The sequence below is a fragment of the Scylla paramamosain genome, chromosome 26 (assembly GCF_035594125.1).
Source record: "Scylla paramamosain isolate STU-SP2022 chromosome 26, ASM3559412v1, whole genome shotgun sequence".
In the NCBI taxonomy this organism is placed as follows: Eukaryota; Metazoa; Arthropoda; class Malacostraca; order Decapoda; family Portunidae; genus Scylla; species Scylla paramamosain.
In genome coordinates this window covers 2793391-2815000 of record NC_087176.1, presented here as the reverse complement: position 1 = coordinate 2815000, position 21610 = coordinate 2793391, and the positions used below count along the sequence as shown (strand labels likewise).

The 21610-nt window shown below is 38.6% G+C and overlaps 2 protein-coding genes across 5 annotated transcripts in view; both read right to left on the bottom strand.

Moving 5' to 3' along the window:
- LOC135113612 (D-glucuronyl C5-epimerase B-like) overlaps positions 1 to 12181 on the bottom strand; it is a 251472-nt gene extending 239291 nt beyond the window's left edge. The window contains exon 1 of the mRNA XM_064028971.1: positions 11744 to 12181. The gene's annotated coding sequence lies outside the window, so the exon portion shown is untranslated. The remainder of the gene's footprint in view (positions 1 to 11743) is intronic.
- Positions 12182 to 14132: 1951 nt separating this feature from the next.
- Positions 14133 to 20392, bottom strand: LOC135113607 (histidine-rich glycoprotein-like). 4 transcript variants are annotated; one of them, XM_064028955.1, is made up of 5 exons: positions 20133 to 20392; positions 18340 to 18430; positions 17171 to 17326; positions 16485 to 16828; positions 14133 to 16430 (listed from the first exon to the last, which is right to left on the bottom strand). In XM_064028955.1, the coding sequence occupies exons 4-5, from the start codon at positions 16617 to 16619 to the stop codon at positions 15852 to 15854; spliced, it is 714 nt and encodes a 237-aa protein (XP_063885025.1). In that variant the 5' UTR covers positions 16620 to 16828; positions 17171 to 17326; positions 18340 to 18430; positions 20133 to 20392; the 3' UTR covers positions 14133 to 15851. The 4 variants fall into 4 exon arrangements, with proteins under 4 accessions (XP_063885025.1, XP_063885023.1, XP_063885024.1 ...); XM_064028953.1 differs by having other exon boundaries at positions 14133 to 16825; XM_064028954.1 differs by having other exon boundaries at positions 14133 to 16828; positions 20133 to 20391.
- Positions 20393 to 21610: the final 1218 nt, after the last annotated feature.

The window sequence follows — 21610 nt, the reverse complement described above, 5'->3', positions numbered from 1 at the left end:
GGAAGCATAGAAGAAGAGAAGGAAGAGAGGAATGAATGCATGAATTAATGAATGCATGAGTGAATACCTGTCTACTTTACATTTGGAAGCGCCCACTTATACTGAAGGCGATTATCTCCCTAATGCTCTCTCTCTCTCTCTCTCTCTCTCTCTCTCTCTCTCTCTCTCAGAATATGTATAGCCTAGTTTAGTTTCCTTTAATTTCCTCTAAGTAAATAAATAAAATGCATCTCACTATAGTAAAATAAACCTCTAATTCCTTCTTGAGTTACCATATTTCTTTCTATCTCTCAGAACACAGAGTCAAGTTTAGTTTCCTTTGATCTCCTCTAAGTAAGCACAAGCAAAAATTATCTCTATGGTTCAATAAACTTTTAATTTCTTCTGCATTGTATCACGGGAGGAAAGGAAGGCAAAGTTTTCTCTGATTAACGTTTATGTAAAGGTTCAGAATTTGAGTGACAGGGTTTACAAATGTTGATGTGCATGTTTTATTGCAGGTCTTACGAGGGTCTGGGTTTTATAATGATGCTATTACCTGCCAGGGGGTTAGTGAGGTGCGTCATTAGGGGTGTATCACTGTAAACACACACGAGAAGATAGAGCTGTCTCATTTATTACTTAATGTTCTCTCTCCTTACTTTATTTTCTCCTTTGTATAGATTAGTGGTTATGTATCTTTTTTTTTCTTTTTCTTCTTTTTTTTTCTTGTCTCCTTTATTACCTATGACTTCCTTTTCTTACTTTATCATCTTTGTCGTATAGCTTAGTGGTATGTGTTTTCTTTTCTTCCTTTATCTTCCTCCTTTCTTTTCTTCTACCTCCTTTTTTATTACCTTTCTTTTATTTTCTTACTTTATTCCCTTTGTTGTATAGATTAGTGTGGTTATATGTATCTTCTTTTTCTTACTTTTCTTTTTCTTCCCTTTCTTTTCTTCTATTTCCTTCATTACTCATTATTTTCCTTTCTTACTTTATTTGTCGCATGGATTTGTAAGGTTTTCTTATTTTTTTCTTTATTTTCTTTCGTTCCTTTTCTTCTATCCCTATTACAAAAATCCTATTAGAAATATGGTCAAAAATCTTCTTAAGTCACCCCAAAAACTGTTGCAGTATCATAAGGCCACCAGTTCTTTATAAAAAGCAATTAACTGACAGGGTTATATTTTTATCCTGATATAAACAAAACCTAATCGCCATATGTATAATGCACAATTTTTAAAGTTTTTTTTATTTTATTTGTTTATATATTTCCTCATATGCTTACTCATCTGTTTGTGTTTGGGCAGAGAGAGAGAGAGAGAGAGAGAGAGAGAGAGAGAGAGAGAGAGAGAGAGAGAGAGAGAGACTTGATCATTAGCTATATATATCCTCACTTTGCGATTATAAATTATTAACATATACACATACACAAGCACGTCTCATCTTACCTAGCATCTGCACACACACACAGACGCACAGATATGCGCACACACACGCACCTCACATCAACACACACACACACTGAAAGAAAACACTACTTATAATATGAAAATGAGACCGATAACAGTTTGGAGACAGTGAGCCCCTCAGAGCCACACTTCCAAGGCTCTGATAAGGCAAGGGAGAGATGCTGACGCCCACTATGACTCACTGTGGTGGCACTATCTTGACACATCTTGCTGGGTGACTCACTATAATAAGCAAAGTGTAATGGAAGTGTTTTGTTATTCGTTCGTTTGCTGGTTCTCTCTCTCTCTCTCTCTCTCTCTCTCTCTCTCTCTCTCTCTCTCTCTCTCTCTCTCTCTCTCTCTCTCTCGGGTATAGAGATATACAACAAAGAAAAATATAGGAAATGATAGGACTGAAGAAAACAGAAAAGAAAGGAAAGGAAAACAGAAAATTATGAACGGTGAAGAAATGAAATATAGGATGAGGTAGCGAGGTCTCTCTCTCTCTCTCTCTCTCTCTCTCTCTCTCTCTCTCTCTCTCTCTCTTGGTACACAAAGCCAGCTAAATAATTCTGCCAGGCATCTAGTTACATTAATTACTGCCAGCTTAACTTCTTTCTCGGATCTAATTAGCTCACCTTGAAAACACATCAAAACTCAGCTGCCTACACAGGTAAATACATGACGACAGGTAAATACATGAAAACGAGAGCAAAATGTAAATACTGCAGGAATTATGGAGTTGTATACATTTGTACTAGCTTGAAATATAAATAAGGATTAATTTACCTACTTCAATAATTCACTCCTTGGATAAATAAACTGTCTGTCTGTCTGTCTGTCTGTCTGTTATTCTGTCTGTCTTTCTCTAGGTGGATGAGGGACGGAGAAGGAAGATAAATACAAGCCACAGAGATGGAGAGAAGAGAAAGAGGAGGATAATAAAGGTGAAGAATAAGAATTACATGAATGAATAATGAAAAAGAGAGAGAGAGAGAGAGAGAGAGAGAGAGAGAGAGAGAGAGAGAGAGAGAGAGAGAGAGAGAGAATGATGATGGTTCTTGAGCTTAAACTTAATCTAATCTAACCTATCCTAATTTAACTTAACCTAACTTAACTAACCCAACTTAACCTAACCTAACCAAACCTAATTAAGCTAACTACATACTATATTGTCACATTACTGTTTAATTATCCATAACTTATAAAATTAATCTCTCTCTCTCTCTCTCTCTCTCTCTCTCTCTCTCTCTCTCTCTCTCTCTCTCTCTCTCTCTCTCTCTCTCTCTCTCTCTCTCTCTCTCTCTCTCTCTCTCTCTCTCTCTCTCTCTCTCTCTCTCTCTCTCTCTCTCTCTCTCTCTTTCTTTCTCTCTCTCTCTCTCAGGTGTTCTCCTTCAAAAGACTTGCCTGGCTCTGCACTGATTGCCATCTCACCTGTGCTAACTAACACACCTGTCCTGCTAACTAACCTGTGCTGTGAAAAAACATTATGTAATTACATGTGTCCTTTTTATAAACTCTGACATATGTAACTCTCTCTCTCTCTCTCTCTCTCTCTCTCTCTCTCTCTCTCTCTCTCTCTCTCTCTCTCTCTCTCTCTCTCTCTCTCTCTGACCACAATTAGGGATTTTTTATTTATTAATATGTTGATTTTTTTAAGTGATAGCAGATATATATATATATTTTTTCCACTTCAGATAATAATAATAATAATAATAATAATAATAATAATAATAATAATAATAATAATAATAATAATGAAGAAGAAAACTTTGGGTACTTTCAGAGAATTTATTATGATATCTCTGGGTTGTCATCACTATCATTATCATCATCTCCTTCTTCTTCTTCTCCCCCATCCACCACCACCACCTCCACCGCCACCAATCACAATTCACACCCAGCTCCAATCCTCCCTTAAAGAGATGCAGTCCTGTCTGGCCCAGTATAGGGAATAGTACACAGGAGGGGGTGTTCCTAGTCTGAGGTTCCCCCTTAAGAGAGGTACAGCTGAGACAAGACACTATGTTTGGTCTCAGGTTAGGATGAGGTTACTAGCAAATATTGTTTGTTTTTTTATTTATTTATTTATTTATTTTTTTTTTTTTTGCTGGTTTCTATATGTGGGGAAATATATACTTTTTTTTTCTTTTTAATCTGAGGTGGTCAACTGTGGAACTCCCTGCCCGTTCTTTATTTTTCTTTCCCCTTACTATGACGAATTCTTTCTAGAGGGACATATTTTGAGGCAGTGGTGATTTTATGTGTGGGAAATACAGCAGTGATATTTTTCATACCTGTGGTGGTAAACTATGGAACTCCCTGCCCGTTTCTGTATTTTCATGCCACCTTCACATGATGAATTCTTTCAAGAGGAACATTTTGAGACAGTTGGCTTTTATTTGTTGGAAATACAAAAGTTATATTTTTTTAATCTGAAGTGGTGAGCTGTGGAACTCCCTGTCTGCTTCTGTATTTCTCCTCCTCCTTCCTATGATGAATTGTTTCAACAGGGACATTTTGAGACACCTCTCCAACTTTGGATAATCATTTAGGCTCTTTCTTTGGGGACTGGCATCTCAGTGGGCCTTTTTCAATCAATTTTCATTGCCTTGGCCAGTACCCCTTATGTAAAAATAATAGTTATGACAGGTATTACTACTACTACTACTACTACTACTACTACTACTGCTATCACGATAATAATCATACCAACAATAATGTACTTTTAAAACCTATGATAATTATGCCAGCCAGCATTGCTGTGGCTCTTTCCACTAATGTACTCATGACAACAAAAATAAAAATTGCCAAACAGTAAAACATAAAAACAAAACAATATATAATTAAATGTATCAGTATCAGAATGGACAGCTTTCATTTTCTTTATCATATATCTATTTTATGTTATTATTTTTCAGCTTCCATTTATTTACTTATTTATTTCATTTTATCATTATTATTTTTCTATTTCCAATCAGCCAGCTGTCATGCAGGCAACTGGTGGGCGAGTTTATTTCACTCCCGTGTCCAACAACATTTTTCACTCAGGCACATCATTGTATTGCACTGTAAAGAACATAATTGGTTCCATTGATCAAACTTGTAATACTGCATCCAAACAAAACAACAAAACATGTATTGTTCATATCATTTCAAATCTACAACTCTTCTTTTTTTCTCTCAATTTATCTCTCTCTTCAATATAATCATTAATTTTTTCTCTCAATTTATCTCTCTCTTCAATATAATCATTAAAATTTATTTTTATTCTTAATCATCTTTCAATTCCTAACTAACTTTTCTTCATTCTCTTTCACTTCTATTTATATCTTAATTTTGAGTTTGTTATCTCTCTCTCTCTCTTTCTCTCTCTCTTTCTCTCTCTCTCTCTCTCTCTCTCTCTCTCTCTCTCTTACATGGTACACAAAAGCCACATAAATAATTCTGCCAGGCATTTACCTAGCTACATTAATTACGGCCAGCTGCAAGAAGGCATCAGGCCTACACATGGCAGTCCCTGTATAAAACATACCAAGCCATCCTCACCTAACATTCTCATCCATAACTTTAGCCAGTCTTCAAGCTCCCTGTTTATTGAGGCTACTACAAATCAGCCACACCAATCCCAGCCACCCACACAAGCTTCATTTCTCCCCCTAAGCAAAAACAAAAGCATCACCACACAATGCATCACAGAACTGCAAAAATGTGGAGGAGATTTCAGCCACCTAGCATGATGAGGGAAAGTAAGGATGTTAAATGAAATGGTGATGGTGATGGTGATATATACTTTTTCTACTTTCACTGTTTCCTTATCCCCTTCCACTGTGATACAAAACAATCACCAGTGCATGAAATCTTTCTAAATATCTACAAGAAAGTAAGGGATTAAAAAGAATAGATTTTTGCAATTTCCATCCAATTTAGTGATTGCAGATGGCTGTAAAACAAGTAAAGATGTCTCAGAGTGATAAGTAATTAAGTAAAGATGTACCAAAGAGCACTGAAGGGGCTACAGTGACAGATTGTTCCTATGTACGAGTCTCCTCCAGTTGTTTCCATCTCTTATATGACTTCCTCTGTGACTCCCATCCCTTGCTGTTCTACCACAATGATGATATTCACTAAAACAAGGTAAATATAACTATGCAAATATACAACCTTGATACACACACACACACACACACACACACACACACACACACACACACACACACACACACACACACACACACCACTCAAGACAACATAAGTACCAAGGGAAAAGTACATAGAATCCCACATGGATATTTCAGTTTGTGAATTCATCTGAAACAAAACAAATTTAAAGGGGATAGCATACTCTCTCTCTCTCTCTCTCTCTCTCTCTCTCTCTCTCTCTCTCTCTCTCTCTCTCTCTCTCTCTCTCTCTCTCTCTCTCTCTCTCTCTCTCTCTCTCACACACACACATCCACTCCCTATGTAGCCAAGCTGTTTTTAGTTTTAACTCACTCCCTTAAATCTTATTCCTCTTAAACTCCTCCCTTGAAGATATATGTAGTTTGAGAGAGAGAGAGAGAGAGAGAGAGAGAGAGAGAGAGAGAGAGAGAGAGAGAGAGAGAGAGAGAGAGAGAGAGAGAGAGAGAGAGAGAGAGAAACGAATACAGTAAACAAACAAACAGACATACAGACAGTGCATACAAATAGAAAACACACACACATCAACAAACAATACATAAACAAACAAAGCAAGCACTAAAATAAATAAATAATCTGCCTATCTACTTAGCCACCCATCTACACCCGTTTATCTACCCTCTCTTCACACCAGCTGACCTATTCATCAACACAGAGATATAAACATGTGTCACTTCACTTCCTTATTATTTGTCAGGCTGAGTTAGTGTGTCAACAAAACCAGTCACTTAAAATGACCCCCACAGCATCCCCATCATTTTATTCCCATCACCTTCACAGCATCACCCATCACTCACAGCATTCCCATCACTCACAGCATTCCCATCACCTTCACAGCATCCCCCATCACTCACAGCATTCCCATCACCTTCACAGCATTCCCATCACCTCAACAGCATTCCCATCACCACAGCATTCCCATCACCTTCACAGCATTCCCATCACCCCCACAGCATCTCCATCACCACTTTAAACACACCAGAAAATTAAATGGTGCCTGAAGGTACTGGTGGGTAAAGTAATGATGTCATATCCCCCAAAAGTTTTCAGATGATTAAAAATAAATAAATAAATAAAATAAGGATCAGACAATTGGTGTACCTCTCCCTATCACATCCCAGTTCTTCTCACTCTTTGCAGAATCAATAATATAAAGCATTTTCTGAATCCATATATCAATTTTTGTTCAATTTAAAGACATGAGTGGTGTGTAGTGTTGCTGTCCCGCCCCCAAGCAGTAACCACTGGGGGAAGTCCCTGGAATAATGCAAGGTGGTGATGACAATGCTGTCTTTGTATCATGTACGAGTAAATGTTAAAGGATTCAGAGTTCCTATGGTTTCTAGGATTCCCCTGGTGTGTCTCTGCATCTGATGGCACTAATGTGAACCAAGAGAAGCTGTGCAAGTGTTCTGTCTGACTAGAGGTGGCTGCTGGCTGGCTGGCTCATTGTACTCATATGCCACACACTGATCTGAACTAAGGGAAGTTGTGCAAGTATTCAACTTGACTATCATAGAGGCAGATGGTGGCTGGTGACTGGCTGGCTCCCTCATTTCACTCATATTCCACACAGTGATCTAAACTAAGGAAAGCTGTGCAAGTGTTCAACTCAGCTAGAGGTGGCTGGTGGCTGCCTGACTTACTTATCAGACACAGCACACCTCCCTCACTACTTTCACAGTACCACACACTAATCTGACCTCATCTCTCTCATATCACCACACATTAATGTAAACTAAAGGAAGCTGTGCATGTGTTCGGCTTGGTGGCTGGCTGGCTGATTCAATGATACAGCACACCTCCCTCACTTCTCTCACATTACCACACAATAATCTGACCTCACTCTTCTCATATCACCACACACTGATCTGAATTAAAGGAAGGTGTGCATGTGTTCTGCCTGATCATAGAGGTGGCTGGCTGGCTGGCTGGCTGGCTCACTTAGGATGCATCACACCTCCCTCTCTTCTCTCACATTACCACACACCTCCCACCCTCACTTGTATAAGCTACCTCCCCTTGCTGAGTAAATGTTATCTCTCATATTAAGTACATTATGAAAAGCAAGTTAAATGAATACAGAATTTTTGGTTCATCTTAACACACATTAATTATGTATTCATATTTTGTTGCCAAGTTTACATTCACTTATTATTATTATTATTATTATCATTTATTATTTTTATTCTCTCTCTCTCTCTCTCTCTCTCTCTCTCTCTCTCTCTCTCTCTCTCTTTCTCTCTCTCTCTCTGGCCATGACAAGTCAATCCTTTTGAGCAAAGTAACATAAGTAGTAGTAGTACTAGAGTGGTAGTAGTAGTAGTAGTAGTAGTAGTAGTAGTAGTAGTAGTAGTAGTAGCAGTAGCAGTAGTAGTAGTAGTAGTAGTAGAAGTAGTAGAATTTTAAGCATTGTATAAAAAAAATTCCACATATTCCACATATAAAATAAGTAAAATAAAATAGAATAAAATAACAATAATGATAAATAAATATATAAATAATAATAATAATAATAATAATAATAATAATAATAATAGAAATAATAATAATAATAAAAGCCTATAATATAAATAATAATAATAATAATAATAATAATAATAAAAGCCTATAATACTCCAGTACAAACACCAACTTAATGGATTTCAGAAACGAACACAACAGAATTAAGGATCGGAGCTCTGTGCCAGCCCACACACTACTTAGCCCAGCACTGAAAATATAACACAAAAACAATCACTTTCAGTCAGCAGAAGGTCAGGGTGCATCCACAAATAGCAGAGTGAATAGCACTGGTCTGGCTTCACTTCAATATTGCTTGCTATCACAGCCTGTCTACGTGGGGCTTCAACATGCTGACACTCGCCAACACAGTACAGGTTCAAGGCAGATGAAGTCACCTTTGTTGTTATTTTTATAATTTGATCATTCACTGTGCTACTAATGCTTTTAAAACTGACAGCTGTTGTTATTTTTTACTGGTTGTTATTGTTGTTCTGACAGTTTGAGTATTCAGCTCTGTATTGCTTGTGGGTTTAAAACTGGCTGTTGTTATTATTTTTATACTTTGATCATTCACTTCTCTATTACTTGTGCCTCTAAAACTGGCTGTTATGTTATTTTTATAGTTTGATAATTCACTTGTTTTACCTGTGCCTCTAAAACTGCCTGCTGTTGTTATTTTGAGAGTTCACTTTTGTATTACTTGTGGCTCTAAAACTGGTCTTATAGCATCTTCCCATGTCCAGATGATAAAAAGCTAAACTCTACATTTTTCATATCAATATTTAGGTCTATATTTAAGGGCTTCCAGCATCTTCTGTCTGGATGATAAAAAAGCTACTCTCAACATTTCTCTTATCAATATTTAGATCTATATTTTTGGTCTTACGGCATCTTTCAGATCTGGAAGATGAAATAGCTACACTCTACATTTACCTATATTTAAGAAGGAGCTCTTATTAAAGTACGTTTCATTTTCTAAACCTCAATGGAAGATGCCTCAATCAGTCAGTCAGTCAGCAGATGCTATACTGAGTGGCTGTGACAGGGTTCCACGGGGCAGCAATTGAATGCCTCACAAGAGTAAAGCTGGCAAAACACACTAGGATGACTAAGGCCACAGCAAATCCTGATGACAAAGTGTTGGTGTCCTTCATCAGATCACATATCTTTTGTACTCTTTCTACTTTTCCTGTATTCTACTGCTGGACTGATAACCTGCTCTCTCTCTCTCTCTCTCTCTCTCTCTCTCTCTCTCTCTCTCTCTCTCTCTCTCTCTCTCTCTCTCTCCCTCCACTTCTCCAATAACCTGCTCACTCTCTCTTTCTCTATCCCTTCACTTCTTCAATAACCTGCGCTCTCTCTCTCTCTCTCTCTCTCTCTCTCTCTCTCTCTCTCTCTCTCTCTCTCTCTCTCTCTCTCTCTCTCTCTCTCTCTCTCTCTCTCTCTCTCTCTCTCTCCACTTCCACAAACAGTGACTGGGATGCATATTCCCAGCATTAATGTACCCCATAGAAACAGTAGGATTTGCATGGATAAGTGACAAATGACACCAAACTTAGCCTGACTGCTGCTAGGTCTACATGTGGAGAGTGCTGGGGATGACCTGACTGATGAGGTAGTCTTGCCTTTGTACTCTTGAAAGTGATGTGTTTCTTTGTGATGTCTTTACTTGATGCTAATCTTCAAGTCAAACGGGCTTCTCTGAGGTCCATTGTTACCAAGAGAGAAATACACACATTCATCTCATGGTGTGCCTGGATGTGAGTGGTTGTGGAGTGAGGTGAGAGTTGTTTAAATTCCAGGTACTTGGTGAGATACTGAGATGTCCCAGCCACTGAGCACTGGCTGCTGCTGATACAACCAACATGACTCTCTGCCACCTGGTAGTGCTGTGGTCACACTTATCCTGAAATGTCTCCAAGTGGTCCCCCTGTGAGGTGGATGGCTACTGCACTACTGAACTTTATCACAGCCATGTAATGCTGGTGCATGCCTGACATCCTGGTGGCCTGATGGGTTGATCATAATGGTGTCAAACACTGACTGTGTGTGTGTGTACATGTTTGGAGGCCTGTGTTATGACTATTTTCTTATAAATAAGACCAGATAGGACCATAAATACATCTTGTAAAATTTTGAGCCCTGCACACTGCCATTAGTGTGGATGACATACCCTAACATAAAGTGATCATACTAACCTCCTCACAGGGAGCTCCAACTCCCTGATCCCTCACTAGAATCAATCTTGCTTAGCAAGTTGTTTAGTTGCTTTCCACTCTGTAAGTTCATATTTGGTGCGGTCAGCAGATAGCTTGGGTTGTGCACGTTGTCAATGAACCAATGCAAGCACTGGCTTCATAGCCTGAGAACCAAGCTATTTTGCAGTGACGGTAAATCTCACTAATAGCAGCTCCTCATGGAGCAGCTAAATTCTGCACACATGGAGATGAATACTCACTGTGCAACACACACGTGGGATTTGTTTTGGGGTCGCGCGTGGTTACATTACAGTGACGTGATCCATCTTGTGCTGCATCACAAATTCTAAGTCCATGCTGATGAGGCTCACTTGGAGGGATACAGTGTAATGCGCGTGTTAATATGTTGGTTTCCAGTGTGGAATGGCACACGCTCTCTTGTATTTCTCCTGTTCAACCAATGAGAGCCGTCCTTTTAATGACGTATTAGAACGAAATTGAACGTCATCACTCATAAGATAGTGTAGCAGGGTACTGGGGGCAGATATTCCCTGTTTGTTGACATTTTTTTAGGGTTTCCCCCCAACAGCGGTGTTCTCTCCTTAGATTTTTTTTAGATTTTTTCAAATTGGGACTATTTTGGCATCCCCCACCCTAAAAACCCCACTCTCCCACCAGGTCCCCAAGTTTGCTTGTCCTGGAGAAGGGCAGCAATAGAATGCATAAGGAGCCACCATTGGTAAGATTTACCATGTAGTGATAAACCACGACTTTCTTTTTAAAAAGGGGTCCAGAGAGAACGAGAGAAAAAAATCAAAATTGATAAAAACACTAAAGGCATCAGACCATAAAGGAGATGATGAAATCACATCTGAAAAAAAAAAATTATATATATATATATATATATATATATATATATATATATATATATATATATATATATATATATATATATATATATATATAACTATTATGTCATGTTAATCTGTAATGAATAATATTTTAAGTATCTAAAACGAAAAACCCATCTTCAACCATCAAATCTGGCATGCAGAACACCACAATCTGAAAACAAGACAGCAAAACACAGAACAAAATCAACAATAAGTATCAGATAACAGGTTTAGAGGCCCATACCAGCACCTCACATTACCACACAACAATACAACAGGTAAGTAAACATACGCAACACAATCAACACCTCACATCACCGCACACCACGCGCAACACACTCCCAACATTTCACATCACCACACAATACAACACACGCAACACAGTCCAAACATCTCGCACCACCACCCAACACAACACACACAACACAGTCCCAGCACATCATCACCACACAACACATGCAACATCCTATGTACATTTTCATTTTGTCAACTGCCTAAATAATAAACCGTTTATTATTATTATTATTATTACATTCACCTCTAGGCGCACCGGGGGGCAGCAGCCAGCAGGTAGTGGGGAACCAGCACCACAACCTTCACGCTCTTCTCACAATCTTCACGTTCTCCTGTCCACACAATTAAACCTTCACCATATTTGCACCACACTGTGTTTGCACCATTAAACTAACTTTCCCTCACAAATCCAGGCGTGTTACGAGTTAGTGACATGAATATCTGGGCAAAAACCAAAAATCTGGAACACCTTTCACTTTCACGAGACTCAAAAAGTAAATATATCGGCTGGAATGTATTAAAGAGGTATGTTTTTGGTTCTTATATGGAGATCTGTGCTTAAAGTTCTATTGGAATATGTTAGAAGCTGCCAGGAGACACTAGTAATAGATGCGGGTGTGATAAACAGGAGGTACGGGGACACGTGTTCCCCCGCCCACCTCTGCCACAGCACTGAGGTTGCCGAGACGTAAATAAAGTTGCGAATTGACGCCCATAAGAAAAGTTTAAAGGGCCGAGGTAATATTGAAGGTAGTACAGTAATATCGGTATTTTCATCTAAGAGTTAGGTTAGATTGGGCTATGTTAAGTTAGACTGGGATGGATTCAATAATTCAGTACGTTAATTTCACTGCTGATTCATAATTTTAAGACAATATATTTCATCCATAAGAAAAGTTTAAAGGGATTAAGTGGAATTGAAGTTCAGTAACATTAATATTTCCATCCAAAGGCTAGGTTAGATTGGATTAGGTTTACGTTAATTTAGTTCATCAGTGTCCATTCTTTCATTAGTGTAGATCACGACTTTAACCCTTTCACTGTCACTTGGTATACCTTTTCCTAATTACCAATCAGTCTGAGACATCGTATTTACTTGTTCTATAGCCAATCTTTGAACTGGGAAGAAGTAACAAAATATATTATTTTTCATCGCTAACTTTCTTGTAGAGGCTTATAAAGATTTCACGCATTGTTTCTGGTGCTGCTAATTGTTTCGTGTTGCAGTGAAAGGGTTAAAAGGTATAATATTCTATTCAGATGTGAACGGCAGTAAGTTAAGGTTATTTCCATAATACCCAAGAGCCGTGCTTATTGTCTCTTCGTGATTATTTTTCACGAGATAATGAGATTATCATCCATTTTTTTTTTTTTTTTATGGTTGCTTTTCTTTCTTTTTCTTTTTTTTTTCATTGGTGATGCAAGGTCTTTGTTATCGCTACAGTTATAAAGGGTGACACAAGACACAAGGCTCAGTAATCACGCTGGATAGGACAAGAAGTTAATAGGTGTTAGCTTGATGAATTTTGAGAGAGAGAGAGAGAGAGAGAGAGAGAGAGAGAGAGAGAGAGAGAGAGAGAGAGAGAGAGAGAGATTCTCAAACAAAGTGGTAAATGAACTGAAGAGATTCAGGTTGTTAGTGCCGAGTCATTAGAAAGCTTTAAGAGAAAATTAGACAAATTTATGGAGAGAAGTAAGTGGAAATAAGTAGGTATGTTCCGTGCAGGGATCGCCACGTGTAGGTTTGACAGAAGATGACGATGGAGAACATGTTGAACAGTCTATGGTGAATGATCGTAATATAATACACGTCTCCTTTAGAACGCTTATCGATTACGTTTTTTTTTTTTTTTAATCATTCACTCACAAAATGAATGCATTGGTAAATAGATGTGTAGATAAATAGATTGATGAATGAATGAATAGATAAACGATAGCAGGAATAAGGATAAGGATACACAAGACAATAATTAAAGTCCAATAATATGTGAGTTTCCCTCAAAACTGTTTATTAATTACTGCTAATTTCAATCATAAAGCAAAGAGAGAAAATACTAAATAAGGATAAAATAAAATGAGAACACCCAAAAAGTCGGTGCACATAATTAATCGAAAATATACGAATCTTCTTTAAATCTAATTATTTGACATCCCAGTGGGCAAATGTCACGTAATTCACGTGGAATACACGTGGATCCTGCACGTGGATTACTCATGGATATTTGATGGAAAATGCAAAATCGAATTCACGTGAAAATGAACACGTGGAATACACGTGTACAAATTCACGTGTAATACACGGTAATATCTGGTGGAATAATCCATGTGTTTATTTATCCGTGAATTATCTGAGCTTTTGTAGTTGATTCCAACAAGTTTGAAGGCTGCATTATCGTGCTCTGGTAATCTGCATGTCATCAGTGCATCCAGTCTCTCAGTATATGTTTCTGTATCATTTACGTAAGCTATAGTCGAATAGGCTATTATAAACAGAAACATATCCTTTACGAGACCGCACATTGTTGACAGGCAGGCTGGTAGAGCACGATAATGCAGCCTTCACACTTGTTGAATGCAACCATAGTACTGTGCAATTTCAGAATACAAGGTAGGCATGTAAAAAATACAAGTAATACAGAAAGTGTGTATATATATATTCTTCAGTCTTACACTTTTTCATAAATTTAATAATCTTCATCCTTGTAAAAATATCAAAACCAAAATAATTTCCATATTTTATGAAAAAAAAAAAAAAGTTAGTGCTTGCATTTTTATATATAAAGGCTTTCAAGATATCTGACTTGAATGAAGAATAACTGCAATATATAAATGGATGATCCCAGTAATACAAAAAATTAAAACTTTGTTTAGCCACAATCCATCCATAGCCTGACACCTGCTCCTATGCATTACCTCCCCATGCCATGGTCCAGAACAGCAGAAACCACCCTTGAACTGTGAGGGTGACCATCCGCCATCCCGGGCCACGACTCAATAAATGGGTTCCCATGGCACTTGTGCCTAGCATTATCCCTGGGCATGTGCCACAAGTGGGACTATAAAAGGTAGAGAAGAATGGGCAGATCCCCAGCCTAGTGTCACCCTAAACAGTAGAGGTATATAGAACAAGAGAAAGACAGAAATGGCTATGGGAAGTAAAGGACACCAACCCTCACTCTGACAAAGAGTCAGCCCACCACTCGGAAAAGTAAGAGAACGTAAAAGAAAATGGACAGAAAGCAAAGGGAAATGAGAAGGGAAAATATGTCAAGCGGTAAAAAGACCTGCTATGGGCTAGTAAAAGAGATCCCCACCCAGGGCCAGAATCAGTCGCCTCTTACGGCACACAGCCGACATGGAGAGGGCTACATTCTAGTATCTATGTAGCCCCAGGGGGAATATATGCAAAGAATACCAGGCCTGCCACAAGTACACAATATGCTTAAAACAATACAGACCACAGTTGGGTGCTAAAAGAGTGCATACAACAATTAGCAGGTAAATTGAGTAACTTGATATGTCTCACTGGCACAGGGCCGGGAAAATACCAGTGGATTGGAAGAGGGCAACCATCAAACCAATTTTAAAGGTGGCAGTAAAGAGGATCCGTTAAACTATAGGCCAGTGTCATTAACAAGCGTAGTGGCCAAGATGTGAAAAAAAAAAAAAAAAAAAAAAAAAACATATATATAAAGGACAGTTGGGTTAAATATTTAGAAAATTGAGAAACTGAAAATGGTTGTGGGAAACTACCTACTATGCCATGCAATATAAGGCTCCATCCACTCTAGCGGGCAGAAGCGAGTTGTTTGCCCGCCGACATTTTCTCCACTTTTGCAAAAGACGAGTAAACTGCCTGTGACAGAAGATGAGGAATTTCATCGGGCATAGCCCGTTGCACCTGGCAGTACACCACTGCCAGACATACAAGGTACATTGGGAGCTTTGGATCCATGGCTGTCAGTTTGCCAGGGAAGTACATACGGCTACACCAGATGGTCATGTCTACCCCTCCATCCGGCTAGAATCAGTGGTCTCATGTTGTCGTACCGCAGTCTTCATCAGATTAAAGAGATCCTCTGCCTGACTGCACGGGTGCTCGTCTCTTGACTGGGGCTCAAGGGGCCTAGGCAGGCAGGCATTGCCACGTGGACATAAGCTTCTGTGTGCCCGGAGGGATTTACCCGCTAGTGTGGACGGAGCCTAATACGTAATGAATATAACAGTGCAATAATGTTCCAGGGTATATCAACTAGGTCTATGTACTTAATATTGTTATGTTCAACTTTGTCATTTTGGGTACTAATCACTACATACAATTCCTCATAGTGATAAGGATTAGAACTTACTAGTTAGAGGGAAGCTGGATTCAGCATCTTCCTGGCTACCTTTGTGATTCTTTTGATTGTCATTACAAGGGTCACACCTGCTCTTGTTGTCTCTCTGGTTGTGTCTATCACGTCTATTGTCCCAGTCATAATGGTCATGACTTCTATTTTGATAGTGTTTTTCATATCTCCTCTCCTGCTGGCCAGGGCTATCACTTCGGTCAGGTGTGTCAAGCTGTCTCCTGTCACCTTGGTCATGGCTTCTTCTTCGGTAAAGTGTGTCATGGTGCCTCTTGTCATGCTGGTCGGGACTGTCACTATAGTAAGATAGGTGGTCGGGACTGTCACCTTGGTCATGGCTTCTTCTTCGGTAAGATGTGTCATGGTGCCTCTTGTCATGCTGGTCGGGACTGTCACTATAGTAAGATAGGTGGTTGGGACTGTCACCTTGGTCATGGCTTCTTCTTCGGTAAGGTGTGTCATGATGTCTCCTGTCACCTTGGTCATGGCTTCTTCTTCGGTGAGGTGTGTCATGGTGTCTCCTGTCACCTTGGTCATGGCTTCCTCTTCGGTGAGGTGTGTCATGGTGGTCGGGACTGTCACCTTGGTCATGGCTTCCTCTTCGGTGAGGTGTGTCATGGTGGTCGGGACTGTCACCTTGGTCATGGCTTCTTCTTCGGTGAGGTGTGTCATGGTGTCTCCTGTCATGGTGGTCAAGATTGTCACCTCGATCATGGTTTCTTTTTTGGTAAGGCGTGTCATGATGTCTCCTGTCATGCTGGCCACTGCCATCACTGTTGTCAGATGACTTGGATGTCTTGCTGGATACCGAATCTTTTGTTGCACTGCACTCCATCATCCCATGGGTTCTGGTGACCGCATATCCAAAGACACCTTAGGAGGAGGTGTTGGAAGTACAACCTGTGAAGGAGCAGAAGCTACCTTATCTTGAGAAGTTGTGACCTGTGGCTTCTGTGAGGCTGGCTTCATGTGGACAGCTTCTGTGGAAAAATCATTACATATTACAAAGACACGAAAAAAAAAAAAAAAAACTGTGAAAGGGCTTGGTGTTGGGGGCTGTCAAAGACAAATAAAAGGAGTCAGTGAATAGTCCGGGGAAACCCTTCACCTGTAAATGTTTACAGTCAGACACTTTGTAGACAAAAATGAGATTGAAGAAATTTGCTAACCAAACCACTTTGTGTTTTCCCAGCTATCCCCCACCTCTCAGTTCTCTCAGTTTGTCAATCTAATTATTAATGAACAATAGTATTGCTGTTGTATTCACTGTTATGATTTTCTTCTTTCATAAATTGTTTTCAAATATGACCAGGTATGCCTACCATGTAAGTTTTCACTGCTGACAAAGTCATCAGGCAGATTTTTCTTACAACGTTTTCTCCTTTTTCTCATGAGTAGACCTTCATCAGGATCACTGTTGCTCTCAGAACTCTCCACCGTAGATGTCAGATGGTAGGTATCGCATTCTTGAAAACTATCTGAGGGGGAAAAAAATAAATAAAAAAAATATATATATATATATATATATATATATATATATATATATATATATATATATATATATATATATATATATATATATATATATATATATATATATATATATATATATAGCATTGATGAAGTTTCTTGAAATACTTGGGTTATGAACAAGACGTACTCAGTACCATAACTTTATTTTGCACTTAATTATCACTGGGTTAAGTGGGTAAAGGGAGCAATTATTCCCTGTAGATTATAAAAGGTAACTGAAAGGGAGTGATGGAGCATTGATGAAGTTTCTTGAAATACTTGGGTTATGAACAAGACGTACTCAGTACCATAACTTTATTTTGCACTAAGTTTCGCCACTCAGACTGCTGGCATCTTCAGTCTAATAGAATAAAATACATATTAAATTTACAATTACACCAAAATACTTAAAATATTATAATATAAGATTCCACACCAATACCTCTTATATTAGCCTGAAGATGCCATCAAGTCTGAGTTAAGTTAGGTTAGGTTAGGTTACATTAAGTTAGGTAGAGAGAGAGAGAGAGAGAGAGAGAGAGAGAGAGAGAGAGAGAGAGAGAGAGAGAGAGAGAGAGAGAGAGAGAGAGAGAGAGAGAGAGAGAGAGAGAGAGAGAGAGAGAGAATACAAGCTATCTCATTGGACATACATCTAAATTGGTGTACACAAGCCTTACCTAATATGTGTATGGATGTCTGAGCATATACCAGCATCTCTTATGAGTCTGTGTGTGTGTGTGTGTACCAGCCTTACCAAGTGTGTGTGTGTTTCTAAGTGTACACCAGTGTTTGCGTACAAGTTTACATGTGTACACCAGCCTTAGTAAGTATTTCAGTGTGTTTTTAATTGTATACCAGCATGAATTTTGTGTTTTTTTTTTTGTGTGTTTTTAAGTGTATACCAGCATGAATTTTGTGTTTTTTTAAGTGTTTGAGTGTTTATTTAAATTATCTGTTATCCCAGCCCCTCCAGACCCACCTATGGCATACAGCGTCAGTCCAGAGTACAGCCCCAGGTTGGTCTCGTTAGCCCCGATGAGGATGAAAGCAGGAATCATCATCATTAGGCCCTGTGGATGGTGAGGGTGGTAGAGCAGGCAGTGGTGGGTTAAATAATATTGTTACTGATAAATTCTGTCGTTTTATATTATAATTATTTGGCTACACAGTAAAAATATAGATTTGAAAATATACTTTGTAAACCTCAGTAACTTCCACTACAGCCTGTTAAACTAGAACCATGAAAACTCCCTTGAAAACCCCAGTAACTTCCACTACAGCCTGTTAAACTAGAACCATGAAAACTCCCTTGAAAACACACACACAGGCAACCCCCTCCCGGCCACACACACACACACACACAAACAAAACAGACAATTTACCTCAAAACACTTGCAAAAACAGCCCCAAAACACACCTCTAATCTTTGCCTTTTTTTTCTTATTTACGCGACTTTTCCTTAATATTTTCCGGTATAAGATAATGTAAAATACTTAAAAGACTCCGTACTAGTTGTTTATTTATCAAAAGTAACCTCAATTAGTGAATTATAACGCGACCGTCCCTGTCTCAACACTGTACCATTATACAATGTTGACATCCTGACGATTCTGTAAGAAAGATGCAAGAAGTTTAATCCTCTTCCTCGTCTTCCTCACCCTCATCCTCCTTTCTTCCCCTTCCTCCTCTGGCAGAAAAGGGATACGAGGAGGAAGTAAACGAAAATAAAGAAAGGAATAAGGAAATACTGAATAAAGAAAGAAATAGCGAATAATATGATTTAAAACTTTGTCCCTGTTATTTTCCTTCATTTAAATCCTATTCCTCCTCTTCTTCCTCCTAATCTTCCTTTCTTCTTCCTTCTCAACATTACTCACCATTTTGTGGTTTTAAATGAAAGATTTATATATCTTGCGAACATTTTCAACACACACACACACACACACACACACTGCATAAGCATATGTACAACGAAAGACAAGGCAACACACACACACACACACACACACACTGTATAAGCATCTGTACAACGAAAGACAAGGCAACACACACACACACACACACTGTATAAGCATCTGTACAACGAAAGACAAGGCAACACACACACACACACACACACACACACACTGCATAAGCATCTGTACAACGAAAGACAAGGCAACACACACACACACACACACACACACACACACACACACACACACACACACACACTGCATAAGCATCTGTACAACGAAAGACAAGGCAACACACACACACACACACACACACACACACACACACACACACACTGTATAAGCATATGTACAACGAAAGACAAGGCAACACACACACACACACACACACACACACACACACACACACACACACACACACCAGAAACACCTAGAAACACATTTTTCCTCCCCAAAAACATCCAGAAGCACAATTTTCCTTTCAAAACACCCCAAAAAACACTTATTTATGCCAAAAAAAAACACTAAAAATTAATTAAATTCCTTTCAATAACACCCAAAAACACACTTTTCCAGCCAAAAACACTTAAAAAAACACATTCTCCTTTCGAAACACCCAAGAAACACTTACTTCTACACAAAAACACCGAAAAAAACATATAATTTGCTTCCAAAACACCAAAAACATTAAAAATGCCTAGAAAAAAAATTGCTTATTTAACTCAAAACACTTCATCTTATATAACAAGGCAGCTACATCACTACTACTACTACTACTACTACTACTACTACTACTACTAGTACTACTTTTGCTTACCTTTAAAACGCTGGAAATTCAGTGAAAATATTGTCTTCTTAATATTTCTTCTTTTCCTTCTCCTCTTCCTCCTTCCTTTCCTTCTTCTTTTTCCTCCTCCTTCTTCTTCATTTCTCCTTCTTTCTTCTCTTTATATTCTTCTCTATGCATGAAAACAGCTGGAAAATATAGGAAATAACACTAAACACTGATGGAAGGGCAGTGGGAGGAGGGAAGGTCCAGGGTCTCGGTTCCCGGATGAAGGCGGCTGATGACGTCACGTCCGCCATATTTACGTTACGCAAATGATTTTGAAAATGACCCCTCGCAAAAATGGAGCTAGGCCGGAATGCTTTACATATTATGAAAGGGCATAATTTTAAATTAATTCTGGACATATAAAAATATTCCAAGCTTCAGTAATAATAAAGCTATATTTAAATAACTATATGAAAAAGTGTTCGAACAAACGCGATAAAAAAAAACATTCCAAAGTCCACAAATCTCATTTCTCACGAACACAATACACTTTAAAAAATCGAAACTATTTTTACAAACAATCAGAAGTTAACTGGAAGCTGAAATAAATAAATAAAGAATTTATAAATGTCAACTTTTTGAGTGTTCAACGGGTCTAAAACCCCTCTAAAAGTCCACGTATTTCACTCAAAAGCATCATAACATATTTAAAAAACAATAAACGATTTTTTGAGCCCATAAAATCTTGCCTAGCGGCTGAAATAAAAAATTATGTTTGGCGGTATGAAAAATTTAACGGCAAACAGCAACACTTATTTACGCTGAAACAACCTCATAATCGACATGTTTCCCTTAACACTCGCACGCAAAACACTCAAAACACCACCAAATATTTTTACAAACCATAAAATCTTAGTTAAAAAGCCTAAATATATAAGTTAAGAAAATAGAAAAAATATTGGAACCGGGGGTAGACTCTGGCAATCCATCATGGCGGCCGCGGGAGGGCTGGGAGGGGGCTCAGATGTAAACAAGCTTGGCTATCTCTCTTTCCTTATTATTTGTGGTTGTTATGAAGGTTATTTCTCTATTTTCTGGATTAATTTCAGCTGTGTGTATGCGTATGTGTGTGTGTTTGTGTCTGTGTGTGTCTGTATGTGTGTGTGTGTGTATATATATATATATGTATGCGTATGTGTGTGTGTATGTGTGTGTGTGTCCGCCTCTATTCCATGATAAATAGCATTATTTTCTCTCTTCTCTTCTCCCTTTTTGCTATTAAGTATCAAGTATTTTCCAGGTATTTCCAGTGTTTTCCAGGTACTGTCGTAGGTTGAAGCCAGACCTCTGCTACCTGTCACTACTAGACTCACCTTAATTGACCTCCTGTGCCTCTGTGGTCCCGTTCCCTGGTGTTTAAATGAAAAGAGGACACACACACAACCGCACTGCACGGTGTTTCCCAGGTACACTGAGGAAGACAATAAAAAATAATAAATAAATAAAAAAACATTCCCAAA

Coding starts and splice junctions, on each gene's coding strand:
- LOC135113607 (XM_064028953.1), bottom strand. CDS start 16,686: ATGATGGAGTGCAGTGCAACAAAAGATTCGGTATCCAGCAAGACATCC.